General features: G+C 34.0%; 3 protein-coding genes across 3 annotated transcripts; 2 read left to right on the top strand and 1 right to left on the bottom strand.

Moving 5' to 3' along the window:
* The first annotated feature begins 2 nt into the window (after positions 1-2).
* On the top strand, positions 3-8552 carry LOC106365409 (probable indole-3-pyruvate monooxygenase YUCCA9). Its single transcript, XM_013804841.3, has 2 exons — positions 3-7666; positions 7784-8552. Exons 1-2 carry the CDS (start codon positions 6998-7000, stop codon positions 8381-8383), a joined length of 1269 nt encoding a protein of 422 aa, XP_013660295.2. The 5' UTR covers positions 3-6997; the 3' UTR covers positions 8384-8552.
* Positions 8553-10021: 1469 nt separating this feature from the next.
* Positions 10022-15056, top strand: LOC106369248. The gene is made up of 9 exons (XM_013809372.3): positions 10022-10767; positions 11240-11504; positions 11617-11776; positions 11907-13209; positions 13288-13444; positions 13525-13752; positions 13837-14190; positions 14393-14494; positions 14577-15056. The coding sequence occupies exons 1-9, from the start codon at positions 10301-10303 to the stop codon at positions 14856-14858; spliced, it is 3318 nt and encodes a 1105-aa protein (XP_013664826.2). The 5' UTR covers positions 10022-10300; the 3' UTR covers positions 14859-15056.
* LOC106369249 (auxin-responsive protein IAA3) lies at positions 15019-16205 on the bottom strand. Its single transcript, XM_013809373.3, has 3 exons — positions 15864-16205; positions 15466-15774; positions 15019-15355 (listed from the first exon to the last, which is right to left on the bottom strand). Exons 1-3 carry the CDS (start codon positions 16019-16021, stop codon positions 15280-15282), a joined length of 543 nt encoding a protein of 180 aa, XP_013664827.2. The 5' UTR covers positions 16022-16205; the 3' UTR covers positions 15019-15279.
* Between the last annotated feature and the right edge of the window lie 1300 nt (positions 16206-17505).

Here is a 17505-nt window from a genome sequence, read left to right as displayed (position 1 = left end):
ACATTGTTACTGCCAAGTTGGTGTGTCGGTCCGAAAACTTGTACTATACATTAATTCGCACCTAACTTTTTCAAATCAAAATCAAAAGGAATGTTTGTATCATTTTATTTTGAATTACACATCTTTTATTAGGGACCATGATGGACCAAATTTACAACTGTTGTGTTTAACACACTGAAAAGGAAACCTCATCTATAATTCGATTATACTTTGTCAAGCTGGCAAACTCAGATCGTTGCTTTCATCATATCTATTGACGTCCCGATATGATACGATTTGTCATTATCATCTCAAACATTCCGTGAGGTTTTCTTATAGGTCTCTCGAGTCTCTTCTGCCTTGAATTTGACGTTGAACTATTTCTACAACTTGTTCCTTTTCAATACTAGATTTCAAATGGCTTCAACTTGTCTAAATGTTTCCGTACAATATATACTTATTACATGTTTTTGTTACAACATCTTAAACTTGTAGGGTTTGTTTGATTGATAACCCTATGAGTAACAACAACGTGTACATGTTTCAACCATGAATGTAACATCCTTAGTTCCTTTCTGCTGTTTTTCACATTGAAGATCATTTGTTCGTTAGGCTAATAAATAATCATTTTGGACTGTAGAAGATTAGGGTTAACAAATTAACCAATGTTTTGATATTTCTTGTTTTGTAGAGGAAAAAAGAAATTGAAATATCTTCGTCTCACTTTAGAAATGGGCACAGCCTTGGATCACTTACCCAAACATTGGTCCAGTACTCATTTATGGGTATACAAACAAAAATAGATGTTTAACTATAATGTCATTTACTTGTAAATGGGCCTAAATATTGACTTGTTTATTTATGGCTGTATTATTCGGTCAACTGCGACTTTTGTGGCCCACCTCGTAGCACCAGAATTAACCCTTTTTCACCAATCCCACTCTCCAAAATTTAAAATATGCGAGTGCATGTCGTTATTATTTTGTGGTTTGTAAACAAATAGAGTATTAACTTACCATTCTTGCAATCTAAGAGCTTGTTTCTTTATTTTATATGCAATCCAATATCGTAAACTCAATATTATACAATATGTATTTGTGGCAATCCATTGATTATGTGTAATATAGTCGCATAACGCATTGTGATGTGATATGTTTGGTAATTTTAAAAATACATGTGTGACAATTTTTTGATTATGGTAGTACCGTTTAAATTTAATCTCGCTACGAAAATAGTGCAATTCAATTAGTTATGTCAGATTTTAGATTAAGTTAATGTAGTAGTTAAAATGGTGGATCGTAACATACAATCATTTATTCTTTACAATAATTAAAAAATTAGAAAGTATTCAAATTCAGTATGATACACTTTCGTGTTAATCCAATCTATAATACACTTTTTTCTTTGGAACCGGCCGGATAATCGGCATGGTTTATTCCAAAAAACCAAACAATCTGTGTGATATATATGTTGTATGTTATAATTTTGAGACTATCTACTTTGACTAATCATTCAGTTTAATAATCTTAATTTTGACCGGCCAGTTACAACACCAACCATGCTTAACGGGTCATTATTGGAATATATAGTTCTTCTCTAACCTTTTAAAAATCGTAATTTCATGTGGTCTCATGTGTTTTGTGCTTCTGTTAGAATCACTTGTATTAGAGAATAAAAAAAGGAATCACTTGTAAAAGACTATCATGTGTCTGGTTTATTTATTGATGGAATACTATATATATATTAACAGTTGACATAACATCAATTAACTAACAAAGAATACAAAACATTGTTGTGTTGAGCTCCTTGTCCAACTCTTTATTTTCCTATTAGTTATGCTAGAATAACGAATTTGTGAAGAAACCAAATCAATTAATTCAAAGTTAGTCAAAATAAGCACCTTTAATCAAATATTTTGTTCTCCAGTTAAATGATTAACCGAAAGACTGACTTATATTATATATACACATTTTCTCATTCTATGTAAGAACTAAATATGGAAAATATCACTCATATTATATTATATTATAGTATAGTATAGTATCTAAAATGATAAATTTCCCATATACATTATATGATTAGCAACTACTCTTAAACATATAAAATAAATAAGCAAAAAATCTAAAGATAAAATTACATCCGGCCACTTAAATATTGATAAAAATATGATTATATTAGCAACAATTTCATATAGTAATAAAACTGAATTAATTAACTTGGTCACATGATAATATATAAAATACTATAACTTGATCGAGAGTGCAATTACTAGCAAACAGTTAGCTTAAACTACTCTGACACAAATAGGGGTATTATATGACAGAAAATACATAATGTAGATGTATTGATTTGTAAATACATGTATAAGAAACAAGTTTGACTTTGTAGTTGAGGAAATCGAGCAGTGGTTAAGGAAAAATTTATGATAGATCGATCACGTCACATGCAATCATGCATTACGCTAACTTCCTACATTATACAGTACTATTAGTTTAAACGACTCAAACTTTAATGTTCATATATTAATGTTTTTTTTTGCTAAAAATCAAAACATTCATATATTAATGTTTCTTAATCGTTTCCTAGTAAGAGTCATCTTCTCAACATAAGATTTGGAGAGGACTTTATTAACTGGATATTTAGTTGTATTTCAATAGCTTTATATTTTCATGTCTCATTTATTAGAATGATATTCCTAATAATTAATTATATAAATACATATATATACACATATCGCACTGTGAGCTTTTGGGTAGGGTCCATGTGAACATATTATCTTACTATATATGTCCTTGCAAATTTTATTAAAATCCACCATGATTATTTTTGTTAAAGAAAATCCGCCACGAGTGTGTTATTTATATAAGTTTAGTATAAGAATGAAAGAAATTATGCAAAGAGGGATAATTTGCACAACGATCAATACTAAAGCCTTTTCTACGAGGGTCCCTTTATAGGGGAAACTACGATCAGTGAACTTAACCGAAAACTGAAGAACAATAATTTTATGTATATAAAGACATTATAATGTGTTACGAAAAAAAATAAAGACATTATAATAGTACTCTTCTGCTTTTCAAATCAATTATGCAACAATCTTATGATATACTCTCCCCGTTCCTAAAAGATAGACTTTTTAGTATTTTCACACATATTAAGAAAACACATTAAACAATTATAATAAATGTATCGTTTTCTGTAATTTTTAATAATTTTTAACCAATAGTAATTCAATAAAATTAATTAATTTTTTTAAAATTTACATTTTTTCATAGAAAACACAAAAAATACATATTTCTGATTTTTTTTAGAAAGTCCATCATTAAAAAACGGATGGAGTATATAATTATATGTATGTCCTAGATAAATTTGATCAAGATAATTTTTGTTGTAAATCTGGTATATATGAACGTATTCAAAACGTTTTGTCATGCCAAAGTGTAACGATGTATTTAGGAAATCCTAATTCGTTTTTCTGGAAACAAAATCTAAAATGTAGAATTTTTTCTGTCTATATATTTGATTATATAAAAAAATTGCTCTATATATATAAGTAAATCTATGTGAAAAATGTTTATATATTTAGTTAATTAAGTTCTCCACTAACTCGAGTTCACGTCTACCTTTTATTCTATACTCGTAATTTACGTCCACTTGATTCCATATTCTCGAACCTCGCTAGCTTCCAAACAATACTATAAATTATGCTACTAATAATATAATTTCATGATAGATGACAATAATACATGAACTAGGCATTAATTCATAGTTTTTAGAAGTATATACGAGGACTTAAACGACATAATAGCAATATTTAGCGCCAGCTAATAAAACAGCCAAATCGTGTAAAAGGTACGATATTACTTTTCGATCAAAACACCTTTTGTATTTATTCATTATTGGATGCCATCGCTTTATAATTTAATTGCATTAAAGTATGAATTTTGCTTTGTATAAGAATGTGTACATGTTTTTCTTTTTTTGAAAAGAGTATGTATACATGTTTTCTGCATTATTATGTCATATCTCATACTACTTATTTATGAATGCAATTATATAAACGAAAACAGGTTAGATACTCATTTCAAAAATAGGTATATCAATTAACGAATTTTAAAGAATTTTATGGCAAATTCATAGCAGTATGTGGGCAATAGAATTAAATTCCCATTACTAACTTATATAAAGAAATAAGTAAATTTTGTAAACAAAATTCCATCACTAAATAAAAAGCTAGATTCAAGAAAGAAAAAAAGCTTTTGATTTAGTAAATACTTTGCTAATACTGTATAATATTTCGTAAATTTGTAAACCAAAACCAGTAAAAGAAAGACGTGGTTTGGTTAATATACGGTTATGAATGCAACAATAGTGATCCAAATGTATCTAGTATATCGTGAAAATGTTAATACAAATTATATAAAACCGTAACAAATCGTATCAAGATGCTTTTCAACAAACAAAAGAAAAACGTCTCGTTATATGAAAATAGGGAAACGTGAAACTCTAACTAAACCTATTAAATTTTGTAGCTAATGGGAAAAAAGATTCATGCACATATCTATATGTCATTTCCCCATGAATACTTTTTTTCCCCATCTTATTCTCTAATTTGAAGTTAGTGGATTACATCCATGCATGCGTATATACTTGTACTTCCCATAACATTATATATGTATTACAAAGTTTAGTAATTCAAAGAACTTTTTAACCTAGGTACATAATGATATATTTAAGTAACCCTAATATTATAGTATATACGTATTTGTTGTTTATATGATAATAAATAATAGTAAAATTGCATTTAGGGAATGAGTGCCGATTTAATTTTAGTTTTTCCAACGAAAGTCAATTTAGTGTATTACATGGAAGTGACATTTCTTTAACTATTATCAACATCCACTAAATCTTAATAAATTGGGAAAAGAAGCAATACACTTCCAACTATTTATTCCCTTTGGTAAAACCTTTTGAAAAGAAACTATTCCCCTTACAGGTTTAAAATATATATTACTCCCTCCGTTCCTAAAAGATGTATGTTCTGGAAAAAAAATTTGTTTTAAAAAGATACATTTTTTAAGTATGATTTTATAAAAAATTGTAAGTTTCAAAAAAATTAATGGTGTTTATTAAATTTCTATTGGCTAAAAGTTATAGAAAATTGTTATTCACAAAAAACAATGCATATTTAATGAATTTTCTTAGTATATGTGAAAAATCTAGAATATGCATCTTTTAAAAACAGAGAGAGTATGTCACAAGCTTAAAAGAAACTAATATGAAACTTGAAAGTACCTAAAAGAGCAAAAAAACAAAAACAAAAGAGAAACTATAAAAAGAGAATTATCTTCAAAAAAAACTATAAAAAGAGAATCGCAATAATAAAAATGGTATTTAAAATTAAGAAAGTTGCATTTTGATTTGATGTGGTTAGTTAGCCGGCGGAGGAGTTCAGATTGGGCCAAAACTCTCCACGTGGTTGAGTATTTGTGAGCATGATGTGCCACGTGGATTCATATAACCAATGATTAACGTGGAAGACATTAAATGCTTCTATTAGGTTAGTAATAATAACGAACCAGTGGGATTAATTATAAATGGATAACATTTAGTTAGCAAGAAAAACAAAACACAATTAAATTGCAATAACATAGAAAACTATTTGAATAGATGTATATGTAATATGTATAGTGGAGAAGTTGAGAATCTATAAAGAAAAAAACAAACAAAGAGTATGTTTATTGTAAGCCTCTTAAAAGTTAAGAGATCATATCTTGTATTATGATGAGAAATCTAATCTAAAAGACCTACAATAAATATGATCTGAAAGTATTTTTATCGCAGGGGTTGAGAGAAGGTTTTTAGTGTAAACCTCACAAAAAAGCAAAAAAACCGTTGCTTAAAGCCTCCAAATAAGCACCAATTTAAATGGGTTTCTTGCACTATTTTCGGATTCCACTGACATGTGACGGTTCGCGATTGATTCGATTTTTAATTTTTATTTTTTTCTAATTAGACAAAAGAAAGGAAAATAAGAATTCCAAATGGGTTTGATGAGATAAAGATGCTCTAAGAAACTATTATATATGTCAATACAATCCCTTCTAAAGGGTTAGTTATTTCTTCATATGTTTCGACGCATTGGATTATACATTTAATAACCAACAAAATTTATACTATTTTTCTTCTAACATACATGTATACCTCAGTTTATTTAGCGCAATCACCGAAGAAAAGAATATTTCAAAATCCGTTCCCATGATCCCATCAACATAACAAAACATCTAAATATATAACAAGCACGAGTAAAAAGTACTACTACGTTATATGAGTACCATTATTACCATATGTAGTATGTACTATGCCATGCATATATAAACCTATCATACGTACTATTTAAACTCGTCAAATTTGCGGAAGTATAATACGGACTGGACCAAACGATCAGTAAACACACCTATCACTCATTATCTTTTGGTCCAGACTTCAATTTATTACTCTTTCACATCAGTAAATTTCAAGTAAATTTTATAATTAAAATAGACGGGAATCAACATCAAGAACCAGTAATCAGATTGCGGGGTGATCAATTAAATTATCAGCAAAAAAATGTAAACAAAGACGGCAAATATATGATTAATGATTTTTGTGAGATACTATTTTCTAAGTTACACATAATACAACAAGAGAATCGAATAATTCTATTGAAAAAGGTGTAAATAATGTTTATGTATTTCACATTTCAAGCAAAAGCATATGACAAAAGTTAGGTCCTAAATAAACTATTGCGTACAAATTATTCTCAGTGATAAAAATAACCAGTCCTAAGAAGACGCAAACCACATGCATCCTCCTAATAACTGGACTCCTATAAATACACACATCTTCTCCCTCCAAATCCAAACCAACAGATCTCATTTAACATACAACAACAACAAAAACATTCAACTTCACTACCTATACTCTCAAATTGATCAAAAACCCACCCCAAACATACTTATCAAACCCACTTCAAAAAATGGAGAATAATATGTTTAGCCTAATGGCAAGTGAAGAATATTCATCAGACCGTCGGTGTATTTGGGTCAACGGTCCGGTTATCGTCGGTGCCGGTCCGTCCGGTTTAGCAACAGCAGCTTGTCTACGTGATGAAGGAGTCCCATTCGTCGTGGTCGAAAGATCAGACTGCATAGCTTCACTATGGCAAAAAAGAACATACGACAGACTCAAGCTTCACTTGCCCAAGAAGTTTTGCCAATTACCAAAAATGCCCTTCCCTGATCACTACCCTGAATACCCAACAAAACGACAGTTCATCGACTACCTTGAGTCCTACGCAAGTCATTTCAAGATTAAACCGGAGTTTAATAAATCAGTCGAGTCTGCTCGGTTTGATGAAACCAGCGGGTTGTGGAGGGTTAGGACGACTTCTGCCGGAGAGGAGATGGAGTATATTTGCCGGTGGTTGGTGGTGGCGACGGGAGAAAACGCCGAACAAGTTGTGCCGGAGATTAAGGGGCTTAAGACGGAGTTCAACGGAGAAGTGATCCACGCTTGTGAGTATAAGTCCGGCGAGAAGTTTAGAGGGAAAAGAGTTCTTGTCGTGGGATGTGGAAACTCAGGCATGGAAGTGTCTCTTGATCTTGCTAATCACAATGCTATTACTTCCATGGTCGTTCGTAGCTCGGTAAGCAAAACACAATACAAAAATGATTATTTATTTATTTATTTATATAAGTACAACTATATAATAAATTTTGAAACGTTAAACTTATCATGTTCTTATGTTTCTTTATTCGACCAGGTTCATGTGTTGCCGAGAGAAATAATGGGGAAATCAACATTTGGAATCTCAGTGATGTTAATGAAGTGGCTACCTCTATGGCTAGTAGACAAGCTTATACTGAGCTTATCATGGCTGGTTCTTGGAAGCTTATCAAACTACGGGCTTAAGAGGCCCAACATAGGCCCAATGGAGCTGAAAAGCAAGACGGGAAAGACGCCGGTTCTCGACATCGGTGCACTGGAGAAGATAAAGTCCGGCGACGTAGAAATCGTCCCTGCGATCAAACGGTTCTCACGAAGCCACGTGGAGCTCGTAGATGGACGAAAGTTAGATGTTGATGCGGTGGTTCTAGCCACCGGTTATCGCAGCAACGTCCCTTCTTGGCTTCATGAAAGTGAGTTCTTTTCGAAGAACGGGTTCCCGAAGTCACCATTTCCACAAGCTTGGAAAGGGAAGTCGGGTTTATATGCGGCTGGATTCACGAGGAAAGGGCTGGCCGGAGCATCTGCGGATGCTGTTAACATAGCTCAAGATATTGGTAATGTGTGGAGAGAAGAGACTAAGCGACAGAAGATGAGAAGAAATGTAGGTCACCGCAGATGTATCTCAGTTGCTTGAGCTTCAAGTTACTATGTTTATTTGTAAAAAAAAGATACTAATATGAAAGATAGAGTCAAGAGAGCACTCTACTGAAGTCCCTGACAGTGTTTTGTAATTATACAGCTGTATGGACGTTTTGTATAATTAGGATGACATGGCTTTTAAACATATATACTTCATTTTGTAATAGGTTTTCGCAGTGGTCTATAAATTAGTGTAATCAAACCTAAACAAAACGATTTTTTTCAGAATGATTATTTCTAAAAGTCGGTTTACACACTTAAGAAATCGGTCTAATTACCCGTCTAATCAATAATTTTATATAAAGCGCCTAACTAGCATTGTTGTGATCTTATAAAGTATCTTCTTTAGTAGTTGACAATGATGAAAGTCACAAAAAAAAAACATAATGATAACTTCAAACAAGATTCAGCCTAAAGCAAGTTCAGCAGATTGCAACTAGTTGGTGGTTTTCTTATCATTTCTTGATCTTTTCCTGAACTCTCTTCTCTTCAGAGTATTGCTCTCATCAAAAGGCTGGACATTGCTGCTCCCACAGCTTCGGATGCAGCAATCATCACCCTCTCTTCTATTGAGATTTTACCTTGCAATTTCTCCAACAGTTTAGTCCCTCCAGGAATCTGATCATCTTCAAGGATTGAAGATTTTTCAGAGTCAATGCATGAGATGACACGAACCCTTGAATAACCAGGCTGGTTAGACCCACTTGAGGCTCCTGATACCATCCATAGTGTAGATGTGCTTAAAGAGATACTTGCGTTCGAGTTTGGTTTATGGCTCGGGCGTAATTGAGTTTGAAAATTGTGTTCTTAAATATTTCAAAACTTTAAGACAAGTAGCATACATTAAAAGGTTTTTTTTATTTGAATAAATTTAACATTCTTTAAAAAAAAAAATACTTGTGGGATGAAACTTTTTCCAGGGATTTAAATCACCTAAAGATAAATACCTTGTTAAATTGTGGTTATGCTGATGTTACATGATTTTCTAACCAGTGCCATACCTTTGTGGTGGAGAGAGTATTGAGCTGACAAATCACAGCTTCTCTTCTCGCTTAAAGGCGCCGTGATTTGGACAAAAGATATGTCATTTTTATTACCGCGGTTATTAATGACTAAATATTCATCGTTTTCTCTTTTTTTCTTCTTCTTGTGGCTACGGTTACGTATTTATTTCGTAATCTTAGGCAATTTGTCATGTGTGTGCGGTATTCTAAGCGCAAACACTCCACCAATCACCAAAATATATATAAAAAATTTGCTGTTTTGAAATATCGTATCAACAACTTTTAAAATATATTGCTTCCGTTTCATTTTACTCGTCGTTCTAGACTTCGACACACAGATTAATAAATTATTTAAAAATTATTATCAATACACTTAATCATATTTCAACGAATAAAAAAATAAATTAAAACAAAAAATCAATAAATTTTGTATTAAAATCATAAAACGACACTAATTTTGAAATAAAATTTTTGTTCTACACGACATCTAATTCGAAACAGAGAAAGTAGTATTTACAAATTATTACTTTGTCACATAGCTTATCCATAATTAAAATAATACAATCTTAAGTTCTTAGCATCAAAAGCTTTAAATCAACGGCACATTCCTTTTTTGTCTGAATCAGAAACGGAAACTATCCATTTTCAAAAACTTTTCAAAGTATTACTTTTTCCATGTCTTAAGCGCGTTATTGGATTTATCCTGTCGGTATCAACAATCTCGCATCTCTGATTCGTCTTGTCGCGAAAGCTAGGGTTCCTCTCCTTCTATGGCCTCGAGCTCATCCCCCTCTCTCTCTCTCTCCATCGCTTCTGGGCTCGATTCCTCTTCTCCAATTTCATCTCTTTAACCCCCAATTAAACCTTTAACCTAATTCTTCACTTCCCAATCGCTGCGACGAGATCCAATGGAAGCTAAGAGCAACGATCCTGCTAATTCAATCGATGACGTGGACATTGATCAAGGAAACGAAACCGATGAGTCAGTGATCGATGTCTCCGGCCAAAGTCTGGAGCTTTCTCTTCCGGGCCACAACACATTCGATCCCATCAAAGGTCTCTACTTTTTTCGAAACGCTTTCAACCTAATCCCCAAATCGATCGGAGAGCTCGGGAGGTTGAAGAAGCTCAAGTTTTTCGGCAACGAGATCGATCTGTTCCCGGCTGAGCTAGGGAATCTGGTGGCTTTGGAGTATCTTCAGGTGAAGATCTCGTCGCCGGGCTTCGGCGACGGCTTGGCGTGGGACAAGCTCAAGGGTTTGAAGGAGCTTGAGCTTACTAAAGTCCCTAAACGCTCTTCTGCGTTGACTCTATTGAGTGAGATCTCTGGTCTTAGGTCCTTGACGAGGCTCTCTGTTTGTCACTTCTCCATTAGGTAAGAAAAGCTTTGCCTTTTTATACTTCTTGATGATGCCTTAGATCATGATCTTTTATTTTTAAATTAATTAAACAAATTTTATAAATTGATTGAATGTTGTTTAGTGTTAAGAGAGATTTTAGTTGTATGTGGCTAAATTAATCATGCTAATAATTTGGTTCATGTTATAATCAGTTTTAATTTTTTTGTTTATAACTAGTGTTAATCATTTATCTTCAGATAATATATAGAGATAACCATGTCTTTTGGTTATTGTTTAATAATGTGAAACTAGGTTTTATTTTAAATTGATTAATCAAATTTTATAAATTAATTGAATGTTGTTTACTGTTTAGAGAGATTTTAGTTGTATATTATTTATTTTATGAGAGGCTTAATCAATCATGCTAATAATTTGGTTCATAATATAATCAGTTTTAAATTTTTTTGGGTTTAGGATTTGAACTTTTGTCTCCTTACTTGTTTGCAGATATATTCCTTCGGAGATTGGATGTCTCAAGAGTCTGGAGTATCTTGATCTCTCCTTCAACAAGATCAAGAGTTTGCCTAAGGAGATAAGTTACCTGACTTCATTGATGTTCTTGAAGGTTGCTCACAACAGGCTGATTGAGCTACCATCGGTTTTAGCTTTGTTACAAAACTTGGAAAGCCTGGACGTGTCTAACAACCGGTTAACAACTCTGGATCCTCTCGATCTAAGCTTAATGCCTAGGCTTCAGATTCTAAGTTTACAGGTATTTCTCTAACATTGCTTTATTATTTGGTATATGACTATATGCTTAACTTCAGGAGTTCACCAGATTCTTTGATCTGACGGAGCTTCTTTGATTTTCTGGTTGTTTCAAGTACAATAGGCTCCAGAGTTGTTGTTCTATTCCTGCATGGATACAATGTGATTTGGGAGGGAACTATGAAGAGATGGGAGTTGATACTTGCAGCTCTATAGTTGAAATGGATGTATATGAAGAAACCCCGTTTGAAAACAACATCATAAGTGTCCCTCAAGGTGAGAGTTTAATATTCATTTCCTTTGCATCTGAACTATGTATGCCTGATAAAGCTGAGGAGTTTGATACTTCTTTGCTTTTGATTTTATTTGTTAAAACTGAATGGTGAATTCTTTGTTTGCACTGTAGGTGCATGCTCTCACCGTAACTCACTAAGTATGTCAACTGTTGTTTCTTCCAACGGTAGATGCGTCTCGGTTCGAAAATCAAGTAAGAGGTGGAAGCGGAAACATCACTACTTACAACAAAGGACAAGGCAAGATCGTTTGAACAACAAAAAAAAGTGGAAAGGTGAAATCCCTCTGGAGAAGAAGTACAAAGTCAAAGAAACTAGAAAACAGGAGATGAATGTTTCACAGAACACTAACAAAGATTCGGTTGATAGCATCTGCTTGGATGACAGTGATAAACTGTTAGAAGACGCTGAAATAGGAGATCCTGTCATTACTTCTGAAGATGAAGAGAGCAGTTTGAAAGCTGATTTGGTTTCTGAAAATTCCCCATCTGTGGAAAACCAATCAACGAGTGAAAAAGATAACAAGGAGTGTTGTGAAATTAAGTCATCTTCTCCCTCTTCAGGAGATGCAGACTATAGTTCTTCTACAGAGAGAAAGAAACCAAATCACAGTACAAAGAGATGCTCTGATAAGTACCTGGATAACCCAAAAGGTTCTAAATGCCATAAGCCATCTCCAGACATTGCTAACCTGTCTCACAAATACAGCAGCAATTCATTTTGCAGCACAGAAGATTCTCTTCCTGATGGATTCTTTGATGCTGGACGTGATAGGCCCTTTATGCCTCTTAGTAAGTATGAGGAGATCTTGCCCCTTGATTCACGTGAAGTCATACTCCTGGACAGGTCCAAGGATGAAGTATTGGATGCAATCACCCTCTCTGCTCGAGCCTTGGTAGCTAGAATGAAGATACTGAACTGTCCACCTTCAGAAGTAGATCAAGTCTCCATCAACAACCTCCAAGTTGCATCATATCTCGCCCTCTTTGTGTCAGATCATTTCGGAGGAAGTGACAGAACTGCTATCATCGAAAGAACCAGAAAGGTTGCGCTCTCCGGCACAAACTACCAGAAACCTTTTGTCTGCACTTGTGTGACTGGGAATCAAGATGTCAATTTCTCTGATGTGTGTGAAAGATCATTGCGTTCTATCAAGTCCAAGCGGAACTCTGTAGTGGTTCCTCTAGGGAAGCTTCAGTTTGGCATCTGTAGACACAGGGCCTTGCTCATGAAGTTCCTTTGCGATCGTATGGAGCCTCCTGTGCCTTGCGAGCTCGTTAGAGGCTATCTAGACTTCACGCCGCATGCCTGGAACATTGTTCCTGTGAAGCGAGGTGACTCTTTGGTTCGTATGGTGGTTGATGCTTGCCGTCCTCATGACATCAGGGAAGATACAGATCAAGAATACTTCTGCCGGTAATAACACTTCTTTACTCTCTTCTTACCAGTTCATGTCGTCTGCTAGGTTTTGTACTAATCCGCTGATTGCTTCAGGTACATTCCTCTTAATCGGCTTAGTGAATCCATTTGCAAAAGAGCAAAGCTGGAACCAGGATGCTCTTTTCCTTCTCTGTCAACAAGCGAAGGAGTAGAAAGAGCTAATAGTAGTCTTATCCGTTGCAAGCTTGGCTCCACTGAAGCAGCTGCTAAGGTTTGTTTTTTTTTTTTACCTTTCTCCACTTCAGGTTTGAGTAACCATAAGCTGAATAGTTTATTATTTTCTTTCCTCAGATGCGTACATTAGAGGTTAATGGAGCTTCCGTAGATGACATTAGGACTTTTGAGTACACTTGCTTAGGAGAAGTGAGGATTTTAGGAGCATTGAAGCATGACTGTATAGTGGAGTTATACGGACATGAGTTATCTTCCAAGTGGATAGCCTCGGAAGATGGAAACGAACACCGACGCATATTGCAGTCTGCTATTCTTATGGAATACATAAAAGGAGGATCTCTAAAGGTAAACATTTTTTTGTTCATTCTATATATAGATACCCTATGTAACATCTGATGAGAATCTTCTTTATGGTTTGACTGTCTACAGGGCCACATTGAGAAGCTTTCTGAAGCTGGTAAGCATCATGTACCAATGGATCTAGCCTTGTCTATCGCAAGAGATATCTCAGGGGCTTTAGTACAGCTGCATTCGAAGGATATAATTCACCGTGACATCAAAAGCGAAAACGTTTTGATCGATCTGAACATCCAAAGAGCAAACGGAGAAGAACCTATTGTGAAGCTTTGTGATTTCGATAGAGCTGTCCCGCTTAGGTCTCACTTGCACGGTTGCTGCATTGCTCATGTGGGAATACATCCTCCTAATGTATGCGTTGGTACGCCACGTTGGATGGCTCCTGAGGTCTTCCGAGCAATGCATGAACAAAACTTTTACGGTCTTGTAAGTTTCTCTACTATCCTTTTTGTTCATCAAAATAAATATATAAATTATGATCTAAAAATTTAAATTTTTAGATATACTGCTAAATTTAGAATTTATATTACTTCATTATATCGTTAAATATACAGTTAATATTTTTCTGAACAGGGCCTAGAGATAGTTTAAGACAGACACTGATGAGTTTGGTCGTGTGTTTTGTCAGGAAGTGGATATCTGGTCATTTGGATGCCTAATCTTTGAGCTGTTGACACTACAGATCCCATATTTTGATTCATCCGAGCTTCAGATTCAAGAATCTCTACAGGTTTGTCTCTACAGATCTTCTTTACACTTGCAAGACCTATGACACAACTAACCCGTTCATTCTCTTTTTAACTTTTAAACAGAAGGGCAAAAGGCCAAAACTACCAGAGGAGTTAGAGAAGCTGGCCTCTGAAACGGAGGAAGAAGAATCAGCCAATAAACTGCCTGAAGAGCTTGACCTAACCGAATCTGACTTGGACACAATGAGATTTCTTATCGACGTGTTTCACTGCTGCACGATGGAGTCTCCTTCAGACCGTCTAAGCGCTGAAGACCTTCATGAAATGATTCTTTCATGGACAAAGAGCCATTCTCCTACAGGTACTTTCACTTCTTCACAAAGCTCTCAAGCCTTTGAAGCTTGAAAAGAGATAATGATGATTTAAGACTGGTCTCAGTCTTTTTAAGTTAACCATTCATTAGGCTATAGGGATTAGATCATGGCCATTGATGGTTAATTATTTCATGTAACTTGTTTTGTTTCTTCATTTTGTAACCTTTCAGTATATCATATTGTTACAAACATTAGATGAACTCTTCAATCTCATACAACATTTTTTAAATGCAATACATAACAACAGACCAAGGACACAACCTTTTGCCCTGTATCTGTAACAAAAATTGATTAGGTTTCAGTTTCCATATACTGAAAGACCATTATCTACATTTGAAATTTACCGTTGAGGTAAAAAAAAAATTGGCTATGACTTAAATTCAATCTGATGAAAACCCTTTCAACCTTTGAAGCTCTTCTTGTGTCTCTGTTAGGTTTCCTCAAGCTTTGTCTCATACACCAGAGCCTAAACACTTGGCTTCTGAACCTTTCATGATCCTTAATCTCTTGCAATTGCATACAAACATCCTGCAACAAGTAACAAAACCCCATAAGAACCCTTATTACAAACATTTTTATTCTGTTTTTTTTTTCTTGTAAATATTTTTTTCTTTTGAGATATTATAAAGAAAACTTACTCCCATGGAACATCTCCAATAAGCATCCAATCACCATCTTTGTCTTCATAGGTAGGCACAAAGTCTGACCCTTTATATCCATCTCTCTCAGAATACTCTCCCACAGAGAACTTGAACATCATCTCCAAAGCTTTGAGCAACTCTGAGTATCCTTTGTAACAACTCAAATCTATTTTCCTCAAGTATGGTGCACCATCCATACTTACTTTCACATAGATTCCTTGACTCTCAAGATCAGATTCATTCTTCTTTGTGTGAATGTTGTTCTTCCTGTAAGATCTTACTGGTGGCCATCCAACAATCTGAGCCCTGGCAAAAGGAAAAACACTGTCAATAAACCAAAATTTGTATCATATCCAATCAGATTCAGAGATCTTTTTTTGTGTATTAAAACTTACTTTCTAGGAGGGGATGTTTCGGTTTCATTCTCAGCATCAGCTTGTAATGCTCTCTTATTGCTATTACTATTGCAAGAAACTCTTTCTTCACATACATTGTTTGTTCCTGGTAATCCCAGCCTCAGCTCCGTTGCCTTTAGGTTAACAAACTCATCCATTTTCTCAACAAACTTTTCTTAAACTTAACCCTCTTCTGAGTTTTCTTCAAGAGTGAGAGGAGAATAAAAGAGAGCTTTTGTGTTGTTTTCCTTAGTGAGAGGATAGAGATAGATATAGAGTTGATGTTAAAGATGAAGATGAGTCTTCGTGGAAGCTAAGTGTTTTATAGAAGTTAAAGATAGGTTGATAGAGGGAACTGTTTTTTGAGTTAAGGACAAAGGAAAAAACAGCAAAGCTTGTCGGTAGCAGTAACAGCAACTTTGAGGCAAAAGTGTGTCCCATCTACCTGGGGACATGTGTATGATACACAGTCCAGATCAAAATATTTGAATCTCCAACTCATGTGGTCTGCCATTACTGACATGTTTGTCACCTCTCGCTATCTAATATCTCTGAAAGATAAAAGTTTTGATCAGATTTGCTCATCTATCTTTACTTCAGTTCTGGTATTAGATCATTTTAACTAAACTCTTTCTTTTTGAATTGTGTGTAGTTTAGTGGTTAGATTTGATGAGTTTGTTTCAATGAGACTAGATCAAAAGTTGAAAACTCTCACCTTCATAATTAAACAAATACTTGGGCCCTTGATATAGAGCCTTCTTTGTCTTTTTACTGGGTTTTGTGAAAGCCCACCACTTTTGTCTGTATATAATGATCATGACATGACACAACCACACACGTAAAACAGTCAAGACAAGGCTTTTTTTTTTTTTGCTAAATAGACAAGCATCTTCCTTTTGGTTCTACTACCTCAAGGCTTAGTTAATTGTCAGTAACATCATAATGGGGTGGAACCTGAGAGATCTTCAGCATATTAGATTCTCTGTGTCTTCTTTGTTCATGTTACAGCGTGTCATTGGCTGTATGGGAGCTTTTATTCAAGATGTTACGTCTTTGACATGACATTATCTAAGTGAATCGGATATAACATATGGCTTGATTTGTTTTTCTAGTAACCCAGGTTTTGCATGTATGGTTTGATTGGTTTCGGTCCTAATCGTCTTATGAACAGTGATTAATAGCTTCCTGTCCATGAAAATATCTAGTTGTGTATTACTCTTTTGGTTTCAAACTTTGATAAAAAGATTAAGATTTAAAGATTTTCTTTAGGAACATTACATTTAATGGACTATATATATTATTTTCTCCGTTTTGAAAATGTCATTTTTATATTTTTCATACAAATCAAGAAAATAAGTGAAATGAATTTATATTCTTAATAGTTACAAACTTACAACAATTTAACCCGTAATTTTATGATAAATGGCATTATCTATAAGAGAATATATATATATATATATATATATATAATGCATTATTTGTAATGTTAAACTTGAAATCTAATATATGATTTTCTTTGTGAAACAAAAACAAAATAAAATGGCATTCTTTATAAAGGAGACGGTATACAGTTAATAAACAAAAAAAAAAGATAGCTTCAAAACCTAATTTAGCTATGATCATTATAGTCGGTAATGATGAT

The sequence above is a fragment of the Brassica napus genome, chromosome A9 (assembly GCF_020379485.1).
Source record: "Brassica napus cultivar Da-Ae chromosome A9, Da-Ae, whole genome shotgun sequence".
Lineage (NCBI taxonomy): Eukaryota > Viridiplantae > Streptophyta > Magnoliopsida > Brassicales > Brassicaceae > Brassica > Brassica napus.
This window is presented reverse-complemented; position numbering and strand designations above follow the sequence as displayed.